At 39.8% G+C, this 23,785-nt stretch overlaps 2 protein-coding genes and 1 long non-coding RNA gene across 3 annotated transcripts; 2 read left to right on the forward strand and 1 right to left on the reverse strand.

Annotated features, from left to right (window-relative positions):
- Positions 1–1,518: 1,518 nt before the first annotated feature.
- On the reverse strand, positions 1,519–8,908 carry foxo4 (forkhead box O4). The gene is made up of 3 exons (XM_077021254.1): positions 7,114–8,908; positions 5,423–6,892; positions 1,519–5,237 (listed from the first exon to the last, which is right to left on the reverse strand). The coding sequence occupies exons 1-2, from the start codon at positions 7,543–7,545 to the stop codon at positions 5,444–5,446; spliced, it is 1,881 nt and encodes a 626-aa protein (XP_076877369.1). The 5' UTR covers positions 7,546–8,908; the 3' UTR covers positions 1,519–5,237; positions 5,423–5,443.
- A 216-nt stretch (positions 8,909–9,124) lies between these two features.
- On the forward strand, positions 9,125–13,846 carry LOC143526688 (uncharacterized). The gene is made up of 4 exons (XR_013133919.1): positions 9,125–9,261; positions 12,208–12,337; positions 12,422–12,591; positions 13,056–13,846. It is a non-coding gene; the product is annotated as an uncharacterized LOC143526688 (long non-coding RNA).
- Positions 13,847–14,020: 174 nt separating this feature from the next.
- LOC143526689 (uncharacterized) lies at positions 14,021–23,015 on the forward strand. The gene is made up of 9 exons (XM_077021255.1): positions 14,021–14,176; positions 14,552–16,399; positions 16,622–16,661; positions 17,153–17,308; positions 17,413–17,502; positions 17,607–17,720; positions 22,481–22,573; positions 22,698–22,766; positions 22,851–23,015. The coding sequence occupies exons 2-9, from the start codon at positions 14,561–14,563 to the stop codon at positions 22,859–22,861; spliced, it is 2,412 nt and encodes an 803-aa protein (XP_076877370.1). The 5' UTR covers positions 14,021–14,176; positions 14,552–14,560; the 3' UTR covers positions 22,862–23,015.
- Positions 23,016–23,785: the final 770 nt, after the last annotated feature.

Raw genomic sequence — 23,785 nt, forward strand, 5'->3', positions numbered from 1 at the left:
TGAATTCAAATATACTCTCGGACGTGCACCACAACCGGCTAAAAGCAGGTCTGAAAGTCTCACATAAAACGGCCACTTTCTTGCACATACATGGACGTAGTTTTGATTTCACAAGTGGGGGGGACACAACCTGGGGTGGCGAACTGTTAAGCGGGGGGGGGGGGGGGTGCTGCATGATCCTAGTGCTAGATTTGTCGCTATTTGGATATTGGTTTTTTTACCGTTAAAAAGTGGGGGGGACATGACTTTGTCACTACTTAAATATTTGGTTTTAACTGTAAAAACTGGGGGGGACCAAAACCGGCTTTTGAAAAAGTGGGGGGGACATGTCCCCCCCGTCCCCCCCCAAAACTACGTCCGTGTGCACATATTTCAGGCTGTTAATAAACCAGCTAGCATTACGGTTACACTTTTTTTTCTTATTTATCAAATTGTCTGTTTCCTTGCGGGCGACTGTCTCTGTTTCAGTCAGATGATTCAAACGTACAGTTAAACCACAGCGACCCCCCTGCTGTCTAATCAACACGCTGCACGGGAGAACCTGCTGTCAGTTATGAGATACGACACTTCAACATAGGCAGAAACTCCTGAGTGCCTAACCACTCCAACGTTAAAGTGTATTAATACATTTTATTGAATATTACACTGGTACACGCTCATTCCAATGCCTATACCATTAAACCACTTTTAACACGTGTATCAAAGTTACCAGGGGCTTTAAGTCAAGGCCCATTAAGGATTATTCATTTGTCTTTGGATTATTGAATTTATTTCTCACCTCTCAGGTTTAGGGTAGTGTAGTGCTTAAATTGTTATTCTAATGAGGTTTTTAATCCTCGGTTATTTTTGATCAAAATGAATACAAATTAATATTTTCCAAGGTGCTCATGGTGTCTATCACTAGTTGGTCTTCTTGATTAATGCTACACTCATTTTGATAGCACTTTGGTTTACATCTGTTTTAAAGATACTTACTTGCTTTGTATGTTGAGGATGACAACCTGTTATTTCGTAAACATGAACAACACCAGAACAGATCACGTTGGTCCATCTGGGCCTGAGACTTTTGAACTCCCATGTCTTAAGGCTATGTCTTAAACTGCCACAGATAAATAATGTATTGTTTATAGGAAACACCAAAGGAAAAATATGAAGCACTGCCTTAGAACACAAAATGACATTAGAATGAGAACATGGTGGTGAAATTTTAAACAAAATTTTGGAAGAACCCACCTGGAATATTTTGCTTAAATACTTTAGCTTATGTAAAGGTGTAAAGAAACTAGACCTCAAGTCGTTTGTTTCCATTTCTCTAATCTACAGATTCAGTGCAGTTTTAGAAGGAATACTATGCAGGTATCATAGATCATCATATGACAAAGTGCATATAAAGACAGATTCTCGCTGAACCTATCTGCCAGTATACATGCGAGACTGGAAATATCCATTTAAACCACCACTTGGTTATTTAACTAAGATGCCATTAATAAATATTTGATATAATCACAAAAGACAATATGAGTTACACAGATTAGGTTTATTTCAGTTATCCGTGACTGGTTTGACAGTCACCTCTGGCTAACATAAGAATGGCAGAGGAAAGGAAGAAAACACAATCAAATCAAAGCAGTAACGTACACATACAGTAAATTGGCTATGCACAACTCACCAATCTTTTATGATGCCCTCCCCCATTAAAAGCAAACAAAACTCATGAGCAAATCCTACCCATAAACTAACGTTTAGTTTCAACTGGATACGCAGCAGATTCTCTCAAGAGAAAAGAGGAAAAACTATAACAATTTTATACACAAAAAAGCTAATAGCAAAACAGGAAAATGTGATTTGGAGTCAAGGTATGGAAACTTCTATATAGAAAGTCTGCGGCCCTCTCTCAGGACTTCTGTGATGTTCACTCCTAATGTTCAACTAACCAGCTTCTCTCAACGGAACACTTCAAATAAAAATGCTGTTAGTCACTACACCCACTATTGGAAAAAAAGGCATATATTTTGTCAGTCACTTGGTAATTAAACCTATAGACTAATTTGACAGGCAGCCACGTTAATATTATCATGTATCTAATACATCGTAGTCTGTGTGTTTTAGTATATAATCGCAGAGACTTGTCCCAATATGACCAATTCAATCTTTAAAATGATTGCTTTAAAATCAACATATAAACTTGTACATCCAATTTTAGCACTACAGCCTGCTTGTCTAAATGTAGCCTAATGGTTAGTCTTATAATGCACATTGTAACCAAACGGCCACATCACCATCATTCCAATGTTGGAAACATACAGACACCGCATACACACATGTAGCAAAAGCCCAAAACATAGAGACACTGCATACACACATGTATGACCAAGCAAAAGCTCAAAAGATGAGAGCAGTTATGTAAACGGTTAATTGAAATACAGATCAATAGCCATAACAAAATAACACTATGTTTCTTTCTTTTTTTGTTTCTTTTTTTTAAAAAAAAAGACTGATTTCAAGAACTGTAGTGCATTGTTACTTGATGTGTGGCGAGAGACTCATTCAATGGCTAACCCACCTCTGCATTCAAATATTATTAGGATTCTACAAAATTAATTATATGTTGGGGATAAAATAGGTTATTTTATCTTTCTATTTTCTACATTTAGAAAATGTTGTGATGTGCTGCATAAAATGATACAAGGCCCTAAAATCTAAATTATGGCCCTCTCAATTGTCATAGAAAACGTCTAGCACCGACCAATTGGATGAACACATATCCTGTGCAGAGAGCAGCATTAACAGTTCAAATCTAATATACAGAAGATATTACAGTTAAATGATGAAAAACGTCCAATCCATATAAACAATGTGAATGCAGAAAGAAGGAGTGAACCTGATCAACCTGATCAACCAATTAAGTGAAAAATGTCAAGATTTCTAAAACGGAATATTAAGATGAAACAAAGGGGAGGAGCAGAATGCGTCGCTCTAGACGAACATGCTATAGTGTTCATTGGCAGTTTTACAACGTCTGTCTAAATTCGGTAAATGCATATACGTTATGTAACTCCTCAAGTGGAACATAAGTCATACTCCTGTAATATGAAAACATTTAATTGATGGCTGGGTGACATTTAAAAATATCATCAAAGAGTTGTAATGTGATTATCTTGCCACTTCCTACAGGAAGTAATTTTTAAAATGTCTATTATTATTATAATTGTTATTATTATTGTATCATTAACATTATATGTATTATATATATTTATATATTTTTATTATTACATTTTAACCCTGAGAGTTAAACATTGCATTACTCATCCACTTTCTGCTTCATTAGCTTTTTTGTATCTCCAATTTTTTATATAAAGATGAAATCGTATCAATTTTCTGAATTGTCTGGCAAGTGTGATTGAGATCAATGCATCCTCGCCTTGATGGCATTATCAAATCAAGAGATCACATGGAAAACTCTAATTTGCAAAGCACGTTATCGTGTTAAATGCACCCATGCAATCCATTTATTTGACAAAAGAAAATGTTAAATATTTTCTGAACAGGTTCAATTATGTAAAGCTTATCTACACTGCAATACTTTCATCTCAAGCCCAATCAGGCTGACATGCAGTTCTTAGTGTTCCTTTGGTTATGTATAAAATCTACATGCATCTCATCTTTTACAAAAATAAAAGATTACATAGAAAATGACCGTTAAAATGATCGGATCATTTATGCTGTTTTTTGTTTTTGTTTTTTTTTTTAAAAACACACATTAACAGTGTATTTTCTGATTAGTATGAATAGTCTAATATAGCCCCATCTAGAATGGATGCTGAAACTATAGTCAATAAACTCACTTTTTTGTTGTTTCTCTATAACAAATTTATACAAAAGATGTTAGTACTATATAAGAGATAATCACTGAGAAAATAATGTCATGTGAACATTTTTCTGTAGCATCTGCTGACAAATGAACCTTTTGAATGAAATTATTCAACGTTATTTTGGATTCTTTTCTCCATTTGCTGAATTTAAGCGCTTAAAGGTACTAGAAACATCAAACATCGCACAAAAAACTTCAGATATTGCATCCTGCAAAAGGGAACTCCATTTCTGATATCACTATGCCATTCAAATTGCTGGCAAGTGGTAAAAATCCACAGAAACAGAATAACTAAAATTCTATGGTAAAACCAAAATGCCCTGTGTATAATCACATTTCTTCATACGGTTAATAACAACACAATTTAAGAATAAGTGATCAAAGTCTCACTCAGTGATCTGCCTCAAGTCCTCAGCACACAAGGGAAACACACTTTCCTGAGCAGATGTTACAAATGCCAAACTAAAAGCTCATTAAACATCATAACAGTCAAACCAGCTTGAAATATTTAATTTTAACTTCGTTTTGCCTCCTCCGTCCAAGAAAGAAAACACGAGTATACTTCGTACCACTGAGTCTGTGCTATTGGAGCACAGCTTCACTGTCCAACTACGTATTATGTTCTGGGCTCAGTAAATCCATACCAATTCAAACTCTATGGTGAAGATTGTGTTGTTGTTGACAGTGTTTCTGTGACATAATGCTGCCTTCAGGAGGTGGTCACAGAGTAGACAGGTGAGCTGGGTCACACACCTGTTCCACCAGTTCATTCAAGTGATCAATGCAGCATTTTTGTATTCTGATATTCCATTCGTTTTCAGTTGCTGACCAATGTAGGAGGGTCCTCGCATTTAGTGGATCTGCAAAGTTTGATTCCCCTGGCCAAGTTAGTCTTGTCTTTAGATAAAGGAAGAGGAGTACCATCTCAGTCCTGTGCTATTTTGGTATTAGTAGAAGGCAGTACTGTAATAAACATGATTAATAGTTTATTAGTTGTGCTTCTTCACTACTGTCTTCTCTTCTTTTCTCTACTCAAGAACTCTGTCATCCGATAAAACAGCAACTTTGAAAAACCCTTGCAAATATTGTATGAAAAAAATTGATTTCAAGACATTGCCGGTGTTCTGTGTCTAGGTGTCCAATAGCCCACGTCCCCATACACATTGGCACTTGAATAAGACTCCACTCCACCCTACCACCCACAAAAAAGAAGCCCAAGTCTTTTTAGTATCTTAAACCAAAAATAATTAACGCTGATACAATGGCAGATGTAGGGGCAAATATTTCCCTGCAGGGGTAACATTTTAGGTAATGCACCACACGAGTATCCACCATTTTGTTACTTTGTTAGGGGTGAAGGGCTTTCCTGCAAGAAGAATAGAGAGAAGAGTGATTAAACACCCTGCACTCGGACACGTTTCCCCTACACTGACATGGTACAAGGAGTTTAAAGGCAGGCTTATTATATCATGGAAGATAAAAAAAAATGTCTACTGTGTATCACCTGCAATTACTATTGTTGCTTAAAAAGCAAACGGGTATGCACCTTACCTGCTCCTATCTTTAGCAGAGTTAGCTGGGCACCCAGTTGTGAGACGAGCTCTGTGTGGTAGCTGGCCCAGGATAACTTTGTCCGGCTGGTACAATGGGATCAAAGTTGAAGTCAATTCCATCTCCGTCCATAAGATCACTGTTGATGATGTAATCAACATCACAATCTAGGTTCTCTGTGAACATGTCAATATCCAAGTCTGTGGGGAGACGGTCCTGAGAGGGCAAGAAGCAAGCCGGAGAGCCAAACTGGCCCTGAAGACCTCCATTCCCACTTTCTGAAGGAACAGCCCCATGCTGAAGTAGACCTCCGCCGGGCAACTGATGCGGAGTCTTCATGGCTGTTAGCTGCGGTGGCTCCTGGCCCATGCCTGGTAGCAGCATCCCAAAGCCCATTTGTGTGAGTTGCTGCTGTGGCTGTTGGGATTGGGGCTGAAGGGCCATTTGCCCCACTGGGCTAGATTCCATACTCTTGCCCAATATCATTTGACTGGGCTTGCCTGGGTTGCCAGAGATGGGGCCCCCAAGCCCCAACAGATTAGCACCTCCCTGGCTGGGCATGAGGGGATCCACCTGAGTCATCATGACATCACTGGGTGGGGGCGAGTCTGAAGTGAGTAATGCCTCAAGACTGGAGGGTACGTGAGTATTGAAGCCACTTCGAGATCCAGGCCCGGGCAGTGGATTAAACAGAGAGTTTCCAAAGTTTGATGAGCTTGTGCTGGAACTTCCTCCCTGAACTGAGTTCTGTGGCCCTGGCTGGGTTGGTCCCTGAGGTCCCTTCACTGGCTGACGCTGACGATAAGAGGGAAAGTTTGACCCGCGAGGCAGCAGGGTGGATGCAGAGGGCAGTGGTGTAGGTGGAGCTGGTGGGGCTGTGCTTGGGCTCGCACCACCTTGCTGCGCCGTTATTAAAGTAAGCCCGTCGATTAGGTCCAGTTCTTCCATGAGGGTCTCGGTAAGTGTAGGTGGAAGGCTGCCGGTGGGATAGCCACTCAGGCGACCATCCTCGGGTAGGTCATCTTCGTCTTCTTGACCTGGGGCGATTGGAGAGAGTCTGCCGCTCAGAGTGCTGGCGTTAGAACTGGTGCGTGGCCTGAAGCTCGTCCACATGTCCTGGTCGTCCAAGCTACCGCGGGACGATGGACTGCTGCTGTTCACCCCCCACTTCCCAAACTGCGATGGAGGACCAGGACTGTCGGCACCCCCCGCACCAGACACACCCTCAGCCTGCAAGGAACCACCAGGGCCACCTATACCACTGGCTCCCGCCTGCTTTTTGGTCTGCTTTGCCCTCATGCGGCTTTTCAGCAATTTAGTGCTATTGTCCATGGAGGCGGCACGGCGACGAGGGGCTTTGCCAGTCTTCCCCCCCTCGGGGTTGAGCATCCACCAGGAGCTCTTTCCTGTAGACTCATTGTGTACTCTCAAAAACTTGTTGTGGAGGGACAGATTGTGACGAATCGAGTTCTGGGTAAAGACAAAATAACACAAGAAAATAAATGAATAAATGAGATGACATGCCACGACACAAAAAGAGTTAAAGCAAGAGCTAATGGTTAGTTTGGAGTCTACATGTTATAGCACATATAACCCAGATATTTGATTTGTATATTTCTGGGGTAAATGGAGTATATAAGCATGGAAACAATACAATGAATCTATGTCATTTGAACTGAAATGATCTGTACCTTCCATCCAGCAGAGCTGTTGCTGTCTCCTTTATCCTTAAAATACGGCACCGTTTTCACCATCCAGTCATAGATCTGTGCCAGAGTGAGTCGTTTCTCTGGTGAGTTCTCAATCGCCTGGCTTATCAGATCAGCGTAGGATTGATTCCCCCAAGCATTGCGACGGGATGATCCCTTTCTTGGCGTGGCCCCTCCCACTCCTGTCACCACTCCTCCCTCCGAGACGGCAACCTTTTCAGGTTCGGATACGATTGGCTGGGGCTCTTGTTTGTCTTCCTCGGCAGGCGGGGTTCCGGCAGTGGACTCGGTGCCGTCTGTTCCCTCTGCTTTGACAGCTGAGATGTCGGGTCTAGGTAACGGCCATGTGCACGACCTCGGTCTGCTCTGAGGCTCAAAATCTGGGTCAATTGGGGGAACATTGTCTGCCTCCATTGTTGTGTGTAGTGAGGAGAATTTCAAGGGAGCGCTTGACAATACCGCTTAACTGCTAAGTATGTTGTGCTATTTTTATGTAAAATATTACAACAGATGTGTAGATTAAAATGATAAACTTATCAATTACTTAACAATGAACGATAAACTAGATAGAATGTTAATTCAAAGTTTGTGCTTGTGATAGAGATGTGGCAGTGATCTCTATCTGTAAATTGTACCAGTAATTTAGGTTGTTGTTACAAGGCTAGTTATAATCATATATTGCAGACCAGCCTTTTTTGGTTACCCAACCACTAGAAGAGTGGCTGATGGAGCACAGACAAAATAATCTGGCCACACCAATATAGCGTCAGTTAATCCTCAGATTGGAGATTAAATGGGACAAATAATCTCCTTAATAGTAACTATCATAAACCTTCGATTTCCACAGAGGGAAGGATGAAAAAACGGATCTCTTTACATAAAAGAACAAAGGAAAACCATAGAGTAGTCTAAACCGTACTGCTAGAATACACTTAAACATCTGGTTTGATAGCAAAAAGTGAAATACAAAAAGTGAGACTAAATCATCTCTACCCCAAGACAAGAGTGCCAGGGTGATCCTAATTATAACTGTACAAGACTATCAGCAGAGCTCTTATGCAAGGACAAGAAAAATATATATAAACTCATGTAAAGAAGAAAAAATATATATGTGGAAGCAATTAAATAATTAGCCACTGCATAATAAAGTCCATACATACACTGCACTAACTCAAATGATTACCTTCCTCTCTTTTCGTTTGTAGCAGCAGATAGCCTACTTGATATAGCAATATATTCGATTCTTAATAGCTTAATCTATTGAAAACATTTACATCAAGATCATTAATATACAAGTTTTAGAACAACCCTTGTAATAATCTATCTCCTTGTTCATTAATCTACGCACTCCAAACCCTGCTGTTTAATCCAAAATACTGTCCATCGGCCTTTATAAGGTTTTTCAAGTAAATGTAAAATATTTGTTTGCGAAATAATATGGTGTCTCAAAACCAAACGACCGCTTATAATTTCAGTCTACTGTAAAGTCCAATCTTTTGTTTAAAAACCAACAGGACTAATTAAATCAAATACATCAACAGAAATGTCAAAATTCAGACTTTTACGCCAATGTTTTCACTCTGGTGCTCGCCATAAAAAAATGAATAAAAACCAACCACGCGCCGGGCGCTTTAAAATGTTTTCGTGTGCTTTGGCAAAGCAACTAATAGTCTAACCTTTAAAAAGCGCACATATAAAGCGAACGTGACAGTCCCTACAGGTACTGACTGTTGCTCGTAGGTCTGATCCCCAGACGGAACAAATAGCTCGGTCCGTATCACTGTAGTTCAAGTTTGCACGCTTGTGCACGCCGTGTGTGCAGGCGCGCGCCACCATCTGCCATGTTCCTCCGCACGATGCTCGCGCTCTCGAACTCCGTCCGCCTCGCGCCTCGGCGCCTCCTTATTTCCACGCGAAACCAGCGTCCTCTCACACGCTCAGAGCACGGACGTACACCGTGAATTTAACAGCCCGGACCAAGCTCGAAATCATAGTTTTACCATGGGGGGGGGGGGAGAAACTAAGACGGCCACCTAGTTGGCCAACTCCTCCGGTTATTTATGAGTTAAAATCCCTCCGCAGAAAGTGGAAGAAAGCAGCTTTCCTCAAGGAATCCGGTTTCCCATCGTGGTTAGTGTTCAATCCTCTCCACTGTGTAGTTAATGCGGAAGATGAAAGAGTCATTCATCGTATCTATCTTGTTTTGTTTTGTTTTGACTCGAGGCGAAGACTCCCTTCTGACGTCTGTTTACCACTCCAGCCAACGCGTTCTGCGCCTGCGCGACGGGGGTTGCCGGGAAATGCAGTCAGTCATGTGATAAATTAGGCTTGCCTGTTTGTAAACAGCGATGGGAGAAATCTATAGCAAGCATGCGTACTCAAAATCTAATATATTATAGTTTTTAAAAAAGTGTGTGATATGTCGCTACTAAAACACTTTTGTCCTATTATGATAAGTTATACGTATATGACTTAAGCGTATTATCACCGCGGCGCGGAGAACAGTTTCCGCTATAATCTGATGTGCTGATGGTTCACGATTTATACCAGTATTAAATATTGTAGCTATACTACAGTAGCTGATATATTTAAATGTTATGTTAAATGTTAGCACGTATACAGCCAGTTTCTGATTGCCATTGCAAGCTAACACTTAATAAAACGAAACAAAATATTTATTCTATCACCTTGTTGACCACTTAGAAAAAACGTATAGAAAGAATATCTAGAATGTCAAATTACTGAGCGTAATTCTAAATGCATTACATGTAGGTCTATTCAGACACATCACCTTGTAGCCTATAATAATTGTTCAGACTAATAACGGTCTAAGAGCATGTTGTAGTACGTTTTGGTATTGACATACGTTTTCCATTAGTTAACTTCCTGTCATGTCGATTTGCGCCAAACTTTGCAGTCTCCTTTATGGCTCCTTAAAAACTACATTTCCCACAAGGACTTGTGTACAGCTCCTCTCCTGCCAGTGGTGGGCGGCACAGGACACGTTGCATGATGCAACCCTAAAGGCTGCAGATGGGTTGTGATATTAGGACATTTCGTTCTATGTAATCATGAGTGTAAACGCGAATAGCTTGACAGTTAAAGCTATTAGAATAGTCTACATTTAATCTTTTGAAAATGTATGCAGCTGCTTGTTGACTATCCGTTTAAAACACGGTTTCTAACTGCTAATATATGAGGAAAGAGCCAAAAAACTTTAATCCAAAACGTCTGTAAGCATTAATCTTGATCACATATTTTCTTAATAGGTCTAAAGTAAACATAATTATATTAGAACATAATAATTCATTTGTGTTAGTGTCGCACATTTTTTATATGCGAAAACAGTTAGAAAACAGCAAATCATTTAGTAGCTTAAAACTGACATTAAATAATTAAAATCAACAAAAATGCATTTGTAGCACTAATAAAGATGAAAAAATATGACAAATAAACAAACCCATAAATGAATAAACACATTTGTATCATACTTACCATATACATGTGTATTTAATATATAAGTTAGTATTATATATATCTATATACATATATATAGGCATTTATAGGGTGGTCGGGGGTGAGAGAGGGGTGGTCGGGTGTTAGCGGGTGTTAGACCAGACACAACTAAACAATACGTCGATACAATGACCCGTAGATTCATATAGTCGATGATAGGAACTAATAGCCACGTCCTCCAAAATGGCGAGTCGTACACACAGGTTCTCCGGGTTATGCAGACTGACCGTAGAGTTGTTGTTTTCCATTCGTTTTTGTTGATGACCAAAAACGCATTTATGCCGCACAACTATTACTGGTGTTTAATGAGATAACCGCATCAAAGTGTACTGGTTTTAAGTTTAGCCATCGCTGTTCCTTACAGCATCAAAATCTGCCCAAGCTCTAAATCAGTTCAAACTCTGCTTGGGATCGGTTCGTCCGTGCAGTCCCAGTCGATGGCTAGTTCATTGTAATAAAATATTTAGGGAATGGTGCTTAAATCCGGCAAATATCCAGCGGGCTTAACTAACGCCAGCAAGCCCAGCTAATGGGAACTTTAACAGCTGTCACTGTTGGCGATAACGCCACTATCTAGTTAAATTATTTGTTAACTTCACTAAAGTTAAGCCCATTTATGTGATTAGAACAACAAAAAAGTTCGTAAAACTCCATAAGTTCTAATGCTATTAACATAAACGCCAGTTATTAAATCATGTTTTCTAACTATAGGCTGTACATGTTTTCATACATGTGTACCTGCTGTTGGTGCCTGGCGGCGTTTTTATGCGTGGTCAAAAGTACACTGTTCTTTCATGTGTGTCCTCCTTCAAAGATATGTTTTAATGTCGTTTGAAAGTTATTCCGTTTTTAATTTATGAGTTTTATATAAATTTCATTACTGAGTCTTGCAGTAATCGCATTCTGCCTTAATGCAATGACAAAATGCAGCTTAGAAAATACATCTTTCATTTAGCCCAATTGCATTTATATATTGTTTATTTGAATATATCACTTTTATTCATATAAACCTTTTCTTTGATTGAAGTGTCTGTAGGAATACTTATTTTTCAAGGTGATAAAGATCATTTAATCCCATCAACATCACGGCACCTTTTGTAGTGGCATTTTGTCGATTGGTGGTTTATTCATTGCTTCATGATGGGTCGGCCTTTACTGCACTACACCCGGCAAATATCCATGTGTTATTTGGTCGTTCACCAGATTGAGCTGTTTTTCAAAAGCATTTTTTAACTGGAGCGCTTAATGGAATTATAAAGTGGGAGCCAAAATGAAAACCACAGAGCTAGCAGTGTTCTATGACTTAACCAGCTTTGAGATCACAAAACAGATTGTAGCTACATGAGACTTTTCTATTATGCTGTGACTGGTCAGTGCTCTTATTGTGCAGTATTAAACTGGGCTAGTGTTTCTTGGTGGTAAAAAAAAAAGGCAAATTAAACTCTTGAACCCTTAGATTGCTTAATTTTAATTGTCCACAGAAAGGACAAGGCCCCCCTGTGTATAAGTCATTAAACAGTAGTTAAAGGGCTGTTTTTTTATTTTAAACGTTTTTGGCAGGTCATCAGGACGACATTGAAGCAAGGGAAGCAATCAAGGGGAAACGTTAACCTGGCCCTTGTTGACTAAGTGAAAGGACACACGTCCTCTTCGCTTTCCATGGACGTCTGACACGCAGTTCACTCCTGAGGTAAATGACGTCGGTCTGCAGAATAAACCTGTTTGTTGTCAGCTCCACCTATATCAGTCTATTTTATTTACTGTATTCTCTTAGATGGTTCTGGACAAAGTCAACTGGCCTGGACACAATGAAGACAACAAATTTGGCCCTGAGGACCAGTTGATGGATCCTCAGTTCTCCCAAATCTAAAATTAATCCAATGACCAAAAATAAGACATTGTTGTAGTCAAATTGTCCACTGTCCAATTTGTCAGCTATGAAACGTAAGTGCATATAAACACTATAGAAACACTTCTACGGTCACAGAAGTAGCTAGCTATACAAGGATACTACTTCATTCTGTAGTACTAAGATTTCCTGATAACCTTGATTTGGTCTTTATTAGCATAGTGGAAATCCAGAAATATGTCAAATAAATTAATAAATAATGTAGAATTACATACATACTTTACTTTTACTGTGCACTGGATACTGACACACATTCCCTACTTCATTTGAGAGCGCACATCTTGGCTGTCTATCTCCAGTGCTATGCCACATACCTAACCAGGACGACTGAAATATAAATTTCATCTTTCATAAAACTGTAGTGCTTCAAGCTGAACAGGTGACTCACTGTGAAAACGATGTCACATCCTGTACCTGAACCTCCTTTGGTCTGCACTAGATTACCTATAAGACTAACTTATAACTGCCTGCTTGTCTAACTATGATGTCCGTGGCACAGGTCGTATGAAGGAACATGGGATCCTCACTTGGGTGATAATGTTTGGGGAACAGAGTGCACTTTGAGCACACTCAAAGTGAGTGGCTCCTGTGGAATGAAGGCACGCCACGCTGGAATTTAGGCACCAGAGGAATGCTGACTCACACCACCGAGTCAGGATGATGATAAATTAAGAGGCCAGATCTGCTACTGGAAGGGCTGCAGCAGAGAAAACGTTATGCTGTATGTGGAGCTACAGCAAACTGCTGCTGACATGAGACCTCCATCAAGATCACCAATACCTTAATACTCTACATGGCTCATGTTACATTCCATCCATCACCTCTTTCCCATACTAAGCTGCCACTTGGTGATTGGCATCTTCCTCCTCTAGAATGTGTTAATAAATGTACAGACATGTTATTATGCATTATGATGCGATATGATGTTATTCTACAGTTTTAAATTACATTCTGACTGAAGTGGATGTTGTCATGCTTGTTTCTTTTTCATAGACCTTATATTTCCTGCTGTTTACACCTGTGCTGTCTATTAAAGCTTATTATTAAGCATTCTGTCCATCATGTAAGAGTGCACATTTTAGAAGTCCTAACTGACTGTTCACAGTGTTTTCCAGAACCATATTTGGGACAGCCCAAACATGGTTATCCATGGCTTCTCCAAAATCCTCACATTCTCTGTATTTAGCTTATGCAACTGTCAAAGCCACAAATTTTGTTATGTTGTCATAATCATTATATTCAATTAAAATGTGAAACAGAGTTATAAAATAATGCCATGGTTTTATTAAATGTTTGATACACATTGTATTTTGTTATTTATTTAAAAAGTAAAAAAAAAAGAACCTTGATATTATTGATGGTGTGCCTGTTGGGGTGGTGAGGCGCCGCCGCCTCCAGAGGGCGCTCGCCCAGCCTTCTGCGCCGTCCGTCTTGGTCCGTCCGCCTTGCGTAGGATTGCGTCACACTTTCCCTCATCCAATCACGGACTTTGTTGCAATCTTCAAATTCGCAGTCTCGTGCCACCGGAACCGTCTTCGTTGTCTCTATGGAGTTACGTCAGTGAGTTAGCTAGCTAGCTAGCCACGTTAGCTATCCCCTTTGGGTTAATTCAGATTACCGGTAAGTCATTCTAATATATAGCTAGTATATAATATTATTCCCTAAACGTTTCCACACACGTTAACCGGCCGAAGTTAACGCGCTATAAAGCATAAAACTGACTAGCAAGCTAGTTGGCTAACGCTAAAGTCACTTAGCCGTCTAGCAAGTGTGCTTGCTAGCACTAGTCAGCTTGTAAAACAAATTCAAGATGAACTGACCACGCTAGTGTGTCGGGCAGAGTTTAACCAACTGTGTGTTGTTGTGGTTATCTAGTAGTAACGACATGGGTTAACATCGTCGTGGTGTCAGTTAGCTTTGAATAGGGGTTCAACTCTTGGTGTGGCCGTTTAACATTAACCATTTATGTGTACTATAAAATGTTCTGTTCCTTAGGTTGCTTACATGGAGAATATTGAGACAGAGATGACTAAGGTTGTTGGCGATCCGCTTGGCCTGTCCGTCCTTCCCAAACAGTTTTCTCTCAGCGATCGCCTTTTATCAGACTTGTGTTGCAATACACCTTTCCGAAACATTTCTGATGAGACATTCCCATACATGTCAGCGATCCTGGAGGACACCATGGATATATCCTCAACTCCAAAGGGCACTGATGATTGTTCTAATGCACAGCTGAATAAAATAACAAATGAAGACGAGGTCGTTTCTGGATCCAGAAGTCCAGTGAAAACAAACGACAGCAGTTGGCTTTGTATGCCAGAGAAAATAGACCAGGCAGTGGGTGTCCGCATGTCACTTGCATCTCCTCAGAATGACAATGAAGAATTAACCCAAACCATTTCAAAGGAAAGTCCATATAACCTCAGTTCATCTTTGCCAAAGTCTAGTATTTGCAACGAAAAGTGTTACATGTTGGTGGAGTCTGATGGTACTTTTGATATATCTAAAGGTTCCAAAGAGGGGTCTTCTGTATCAGATTCTACTAAAGCTGTTAACTGTGCAAGAGCTGAGCCCAACAATACTTTTGAGAAGTCCCCAGAACCTAAAGAAAATAATTCTCCAGAACCTAATTCTACTGTTTCCATTAATGATGGCAGTCTGCAAGGAGACCATGAAATGTATTTAAAGTCCAGCATTGATTTTTGTGGCCCTTCAAACGTTACCACAGGACAGCCAAATAAAAAAAATGGCAGTACTGTAGATATTACTAATTCAGATGTTTCTAAACAAGAGCAGTGTAACGAAGCACTTGTGTGTGGTGAGGACTGTGAGAAACATGGCACTTTTACAAAGGAGATTAACATGACTTTTGGCTTAACTGGTGTCATGGAGCAAACTGGCATTGCTTCTCTTCACGCGTCCACCGAATTGGCTGAGCCGTTAAGTAAACATGACGCGACGGCTGACCTCGCACATCCAAGGCCCCTTCCCACCTTAAAGATTTCCAATTTAAATATCATTGAGGATGTGGAAAAGACTTCAAATGTTGAATTACCGCCACAGTCCAGTGGTGCAGGTGTATGTGATGCTGTTCTGTCTGGATCATCAGATGCTGTCAGCACAACAGCTGTTCCTGCAGTAAATGTTGAATTGGCAGCTTGCTACAATAGAACCGCAGATCTTCCTGAAGCTGAAACTAAAGGCGTAAACAAGCAGGCAGACTTCCAACGGAGAAATGGGGTTTCTGATGGAGATTGTCATCTCAACCTCAACTTCAGCAATTGTAGCAGTTTTTCTTTGGATGACACACTTGACATGAAAACCCATGCCCTGGTTACATCCACTCCTATTATTCTGAATAGGGGATTTGACAGACTGGAAAGTGCAAAGCTCACAGAACTGCAAAAAAGACTGTCTGTGATCAACAGTATTGACGTGCAGTCAACCGATAACCTGGATGGCATTAGTGAGCATGATGGATCGGACACATCAAAAACCAGTTCTTCATCTAATAAGGCTGAGATCCAGAAGGTGTCCGAAAAAAGCTCCACTGTGTCTAAGTCACCAGCTGTGAGCAAGCCTCCCTCAAAGCTTGCAGTCAAAAGGAAAATCCCTCAAGCTGCATTTAAATCCAGTATTCCCAAAACCCAGATTCAGCTAAAGCCTCCCATCGCCCAGGACAAATCAGCGCTTGTAAATTCTAAGGTGGTTCCAGCAACACGAGCTCTTAAAAAGCCAGAGACATCTGCAGCTTCTTTGCAAAGCTTAAGGAAAACAGTTGAGATGAATAAAATAAAAAACTTGGGTCCTGCCAAGAGGTCCATGACTGCTGCCACTGAACGGGTAAGGGATACTGTAAATCTCAATCTTTGAGTAAAGGCATTTTATTTTCATATTGCCTCCCCTCAGTCAAGTAAGAGTTGAAATATTCAGTTTGAAACATTCGAAGTTGATTACTGAAGTCATTTAGTTATCGTTGCTTCTGTGATGCGCCCCAATCTGTAAACAGTAAAGGGCCTTGATTGAACTAATATCCTTTCTTCTTAATTTTGATTCCCAACCTAGTTATCTGCAATGCCCTCCAGTGGATGTAATGTTACTGCAGGTGAGATTTGGCTTTATTTGCTAATTTGATATTTGCACTCTATGGCTTTTTTTTTTAACTGACTTGTTGACCACTAGAAGGCAGTAGAAGATATTTTTTGTTTGTTTGAAGGCTAGAGTCATCATCCTATACCAACACTATTCCAGAGGGGTTTTTTGTCATCACATACTTTTGTTCTTTTATTGAACATTACTAAATTACTAGCCCATTAGGCTGACATGTTTTTGACTTCAATAATTTGTTTAAAATTATTTTTATATATTTTTTGGAACAGGTACAGGTCATTCTGTTCTAGCAGATAAAGAGAATTCTTTACCCTTTTGTTGCAACAATTTTTTTTTATACAGCTATGGTAATTTGTTTAACACTTTATGTAGTACATGTTGGGTGGTGAAATATTAATGCATTATTCTCTGTGAATGTAATTTCATGTGTTTAAAAATGTTCAGTGTGTACCACACTTTAGTAGAGATGTAATTATATGCTTGCAGATTTGAAGCCCTCAAACAGTCACATGACGAAGCCTAAAGTGTCCAGGATGCCGGTGCCCGGCCAGAGAAGACTGGGTGTTCACCCCGCTGGAGGAGGTGCTGTCTCAGCAGAGATCACTCATTCTCAGACCGCTTCTAAACCATCAGGGTTAACAGGTACCACCACTACAGTTTTAATCTCTATTTTATATAATGATATTTTTCCTATTTGAGTAATATAGATAATGTTCAGTTTAAACTGAATTAAAATTGAATTAAAGGTATAAGACAAAGGAGTTCACTGCTTCCAAGTTTTGCCCAGAAGCATGCAAGCAATGATGTCCTGCCATTGGCAAAAAGAAAGAAAACTGGTATGATGAGTCTGATATATATTTTTTTGATCAGTGAGCTCTGTACCTGGTGCACATTGTCTTGAGCAATGTGTGGGCACAAATGTGATGTTTTTCTCATTCAGATATGCAGGAGCTGCCAGCCTGTCCTGCCACTTCAGCAGACCCAAAGCCAGGTGACGGTGATCAGGCAGTAATTACTGATCCCAGAGACAGCCAAATAAAAGGGTGCAGTACTGGTAAGACTTGCAGTTTCGTCATAGTTTCATTTTGACAGCTGTACATCTCTCTTTTTTTTCCTTTGCTTTGTAGTCAGCGATTTTAAAAGGAGACATTGAATAAGGCAAAAAATGACTGTGTTAATTCATTCATGTACATCTATGGTTAATGGGTAAATCATATATGAAATATCTTCCTTTTGTAACTACACCCTGCTTTATTTTTCAGCCTAACATACTAAAGGCAATTTGCAGGCTTTGAATTGTCAGTGGGTTTAGAGTACTTGTCATGATGGAGCATAAGAATAGTAATTATTGTAGTTAAAAAGATAATCCAGTAAGTAATGAAATTATTAACACATCTATGTGTAAGTGAAATCAAATGCATAGTTAAATAGTAGGTAATGCAGATGAATGTAGCAAACGTAAATTGTTACCGGGGCGGTGTGTATATATACAACCGTCGATTGAGCGGTCGATCGCGATCGACGTATTGGGCACCCCTGCTTTAAAATGAGTTTTTTAAAAAGGCATTGGAGTGGTATCTAAATGCTGTACTCATAACCCAGAGTTGTCAGTGATTCTTGAGAATTGGGAAAACTTCATAAAACAGTAAGCATTTTTAAGTTGCTGATTTAGCATAAACTTTAAGATTTATGTAAAGGTGTATATGAATATGATAATGATTTTAAATATATTTGATATTTTGAAGCTGCAGGGGGTCTGAAAGTCTGAAAGTGCCCTTCAGCTGTAAGATCTCATAATTTCAGATAGAGTTCAAATTTAAAAATGGCATATTTTGAGGTAAAAGTGGGTTAGTTTAAAATGATGCATGTTAAACATTACAGATTTTCTTTTTCATACATATTATGTTTATACTGTTATGGTCACACATGTCTGCACTATATTTCTTCATATTCATTTTATATTTATTTTACATTTGCATTGAAATCAGAATGAAAAAGGTGGAATTTGTGTGTGAGGTTCCAGTTTACTGTTGTTAAAAATATCAGCGTAGAGAAAAGGGTTTCCAAAGAAACTGGACATTTCGGACAAAGGTCCTTCAAAATGCTTTTGCAGCATGCGGCTTTCAGAGCTGCAGGAGGACCATGTTACTTTTGCAACTTCGCACAATAATCAAAATTGTAGTGAATCACACGTAGTTTCCATAGAAATAGTATGTTTCTCTTTTGTTGTTTCTTTTTGTTGTTAGGAAACAAAGTTTGCTATCAACTTTCCTACCATCACTGGCAGTCAAAGCAGGTGTCATTAATAAGTGTATATTTGATGGTTTTGTCTCTTCTATAGGACATGGGTTAAAGTTCTCCGTCACTACGACGGATTTCCGTCATTTGATTTTTTTGGGGAAAAAATCCGTCAAATCATAATAAACAACACACGCGCGTGCTATCTGTTTTGTGGCCGAAATATGATTCTCACTGGCACTCATTAGCGCTGGATGGACGATGGCGGTGTCATTTGATTGACTTGCGGTTCATTCCGCCTTCAGATTTGCGGATGTTACGTAGAAAAGTTTTTACCCCCCTCCTGCCTGGCGTGACCGTAGCGCGCGACTCTGTACACCTGCGCGAACGGCGGAGGCTACTTGCTGCGTCACATTCTTTTTGCAGTGTAGTCCGAAGCAATATGTGGTAGTATAAAGAAACACCTCTCAAAAACAGGGGAATGAACATTTACCTGACCAATTGTAATGTTGCATTAGTGCTGGAATTTAGGCTAAAGTACTTTAAAATGCTTGAAAATGTAACTACTTCGTTTCACAACAAATATCTGTCTGACTGAACAGTTATTACGTTAACAAATATGAGCCTCTTGTAATTCCAGGACGAAACATGAGAACGTGAAGTCGTTAAGATTGGGCGTTTTGAAAATAAACCACAATTTAAAAATGTGATAAAAAGCGAATTATTTCTAATAATTTCGAGTATATGTATAAATATTTAACTTAATTAAATTTAACGTTGAGAACGCGTTGAAATGGACCTTGAAAGTGACGTACAAGTGCTTTAATTCCACCTTATAAAGGTGTATGAACCCGGCAAACATGACTTGGTTCACTGCGCTGAAGCGCTGTGCGCGCGAAGTTACAAAATTCGAGAGGTGCACGACTGCGAGGCTCTCGCGCACTGGTGGAGCCACCGCGATTACGTCATTTTCGGCGTGCGGACCCTCGCGCTGCTCACGCCACTCGTGCTGCGTCAAGTATAAAGGCTTAAACCAGGCTTAACATGGATGGTGTTGTTCTGTTTGTATTTAAAAGCTCTATCCAGTGGTGTTAATTTTTTTGTAACATACCTACTTAAAGCAGGTAATCTTACGGCTTATGTTTTTGCGATGGTGAATCTGATAAAAACAAGAGAGCTTCATACCTCTCACCAGGATTCACTAAATTTGACTTGATCTTTAAATAATTTTCTGGAAGAGGACCCCCAGATAACTCTCATTAAATACACATTTATGTACATTTATTGCTCAGGTGTTCATTCTCTCTTCTCTCCTTACACAGGCTGTTTAGATAAATATACTTTATAAATGTGTTTATTGTGTAGAATTAGGCAAAAGAGGCCGTGTCCCAACTACACCACATTTTCAGTAATTGCTGGCATTGTCTTTTGCCAGGAAAAATTTTTCAGTCAAATGAAAATTTCTTGCTTTAACCCATGCTATAGGAGTTTAGGGGGTGTTGTGGGCTCTTATCATCCTATCATCATATTTATGCATGTATTTTGTTATTGTGTATTGTCAGTGGTTTGTAAATTATTTTAACATGGCAGACATTTTGTCTAAATTCCTTCCGATTTCATTAGTTGTCATCACAGCTTGCAATCCAAAGCATGCACATTCATTCTAGTCTGATGGAAAGGCCAAGAAAGTTAGCAAGGTGTCACCAAACATTTAGGCTGTGTGTCTTATTAGACTGACCAGTGCCACAAAATGATCAAGATCAGGATTTCTGCTCTTGATAGTTCTGACGTACAATCCTACAGACCGATTTCCAAGCTACCTTTTATTTCTAAAGTTCTTGAGAGAGCTGTCGACATACAGTTACAGGCTTTTCTCAAATCTCTTTGAGACATTCCAGTCTGGATTTCGTCCCTTACACAGCACTGAGACTGCTCTTCTCAGTGTTTTGAATAACCTGCTCCTGTCCTCTGACTCTGGGCGTGCATCTGTCATTCTTCTCCTTGATTTAACTGCTGCTTTTGATACAGTTAATCACAAAATACTCCTCTCACGTCTCTCCAGTTTTGGTCTGTCTGGCACTGTGCTCTCTTGGTTTTCATCCTACCTTACTAACAGATCTCAGTTTGTCAGTATAGGAAAGCACAAATCCATTTCTGTCCCAGTCACCCAGGGAGTTCCACAGGGTTCTGTTCTTGGTCCCCTACTATTCATTACATACTTACTTCCTCTTGGTAACATTATTCACTCCTTCGACATCAACTATCACTTTTATGCGGATGACACACAGCTGTATCTGGATCTCCACCCTTCTGACTCTTTCCCTCCTACCACACTGCTGTCCTGCATCCAGGAGATAACTTACTGGTTAAACAATAATTTCCTCAAACTAAATCCTACTAAAACTGAGTTCATGATCATCGGCACCAAGTCAGCCATCTAGTCTATCTGTTGATAATATCCAGGTTGCCCAGTCTTCTGTTGTGCGTAACCTAGGTGTTTCATTCGACTCCTCTCTCACTTTCATCCCACACATAAACTCTATCCGTAAATCTGCTTTTTTCCATCTCCGCAAAATTGCCAGGCTCCGCCCCATACTTTCACTAAAAGATGCCGAAACCCTGGTACATGCATTCATTACTTCCAGACTAGATTACTGTAACTCCCTGCTTTATGGTCTACCTGCTAAATCACTTCGCCCCCTACAACAGATACAAAACTCTGCTGTCCCACGACAGACTCTCTACTATGGGTGGCAGATCATTCAGTGTTGCTGCTCCCACCCTCTGGAATTCGTTACCTCCCTCTATTCGCTCCTCTGACTCTCTCTCTACTTTCAAAACTCAACTCAAGACTTTTCTCTTTTCTCAATATTTCCGCTCTTTCTAAGCCCTGTATTTTTCCCCTTTCATTTGTGTACAGCGACCTTGGGTTTGAGAAAGGCGCTATATAAAATAAACATATTATTATTATTATTATTATTATTATTTCAGACAGGCCTAGCAAAAGTATTAAAGCTAAATAAAAATGCAGGATGGAAGTGCTTGTTGCAGCCACCTGAGACAATACTGTAAATGACAGTGTTGCTATTTGTGTATCCTTAATTTTGTTTTGAGTCATGATTAAATAGTTCCTCTTCTGTTTTGTGTGTCCGTGTCCGTGTGTGTCCGTGTCCGTGTCCATGTGTGTCCGTGTCCGTGTGTGTGTGTCCGTGTCCGTGTGTGTGTGTGTCCGTGTCCGTGTGTGTGTGTGTGTCCGTGTCCATGTGTGTGTGTCCGTGTCCATGTGTGTCCGTGTCCTTGTGTGTCCGTGTGTGTCCGTGTCCGTGTCCACGTGTGTCCGTGTCCACGTGTGTCCGTGTCCACGTGTGTCCGTGTCCGTGTCCACGTGTGTCCGTGTCCACGTGTGTCCGTGTCCGTGTCCACGTGTGTCCGTGTCCGTGTCCACGTGTGTCCGTGTCCACGTGTGTCCGTGTCCGTGTGTGTCCGTGTCCATGTGTGTGTGTGTGTCCGTGTCCATGTGTGTGTGTGTGTCCGTGTCCATGTGTGTGTGTGTGTGTGTCCGTGTCCTTGCTCCAGGCTGTGAAAGCTGTACACTAATTCAAGAAAAACTATGCACTTTCCACCAAGAACTTGGGGAATTTCTCCAAGAACGTAGAAACATGCCGGCAGGTATGTGTGGGTGGTATGTTTGTGTGTATATATTTTAGATTGTAATTTTTTTACATTTTGGATTAATACTGTCTTTTGTAGAATTCCTCAGTCATGATATAATCAGCAGTGTGCTTTCTTTCAGGCTGTGAGTGGCTGCCATGGCAACAAAAACTTAAGGTGTGTTTAGAGGAGTTTACAAGATTGCAAGCAGGTATTTAAGTTTCACCCAACACATTTGTGCTGGTTATTATAGTAATAAATGTTTAATGAATCTAACCCATTTGCCTTGTTTCAGCGCATCAGTAAAGAGGGAGCTTTCACACAGGACGTTTTTGTATATTAAAATTTAAAAAGAGAATTGTTAATGAAATATTGCAATAAAATCTGTTTTTACTATTTAGTCTTATTATTATTTGTTCGTGTTGTTAACAATTAAACGATTAAACACCATTTGCATCCACATTTTGTTTGTACTTTGTGATCCTTGATCATTAATTACAAAAATCCACCATATCAAAGGTTACCTCTTCTCTCTGATCATTTGGGAGTATTCAAAACTATGTTGTTGCTGTTGTGCAAACTCCAACATACTGTAAGTAGTTTTAACATAAGATTGTGGGTTGCCAGAGAGCCTTATATTAAACATTGAAAGTAGAACAGGTAGCAGACGCTATTTGAACTTGCTGCTGAGTTATATAACTTATTTGCCCAGTTATTTGTTTTTCGTATGTGAAGCAAGTTGGCAGCAACCTTAGAAATAAGGTCATGTTCTCATTCTAATCTCTGTAAAAGCTATCATGCAGTTTTGGACTAAATATGAAGTTTAAAATTGCAGGATGTTCCTGTAAGAAATTTTGTGAAGCTGTTTAATCTCTCACTCTGCCTGCGCTGTATACACGTAATTTTCTTTTTGATATAACTAATATAAGTCGTGTGAAAAAAGTCTTTCATATGCCATTGAAAGTCACTAAGACCTTTTTGTAAAAGGTTCTCATAATTTCTGTCTTATTCTGTTGGATTATCATGCTATGTTGTTTTTGGCATACTGAGCATGTACTAATCATTAGCTGTACACTTTTTAGGCTAACCTTGCACGTCAGTTGTAACGGAAAGAAACTAGAATGGGTGTGTTGCAGTTTCCATTGTTTTTAACATTTTGCAATCTATATAAGATGTGAAACACAAGTCTTACTGTAAAGCCCAAAAGGAGAACAGATCCTGTATCAGCAG

Source organism: Brachyhypopomus gauderio, chromosome 11 (assembly GCF_052324685.1).
Source record: "Brachyhypopomus gauderio isolate BG-103 chromosome 11, BGAUD_0.2, whole genome shotgun sequence".
NCBI classification, from domain to species: Eukaryota; Metazoa; Chordata; class Actinopteri; order Gymnotiformes; family Hypopomidae; genus Brachyhypopomus; species Brachyhypopomus gauderio.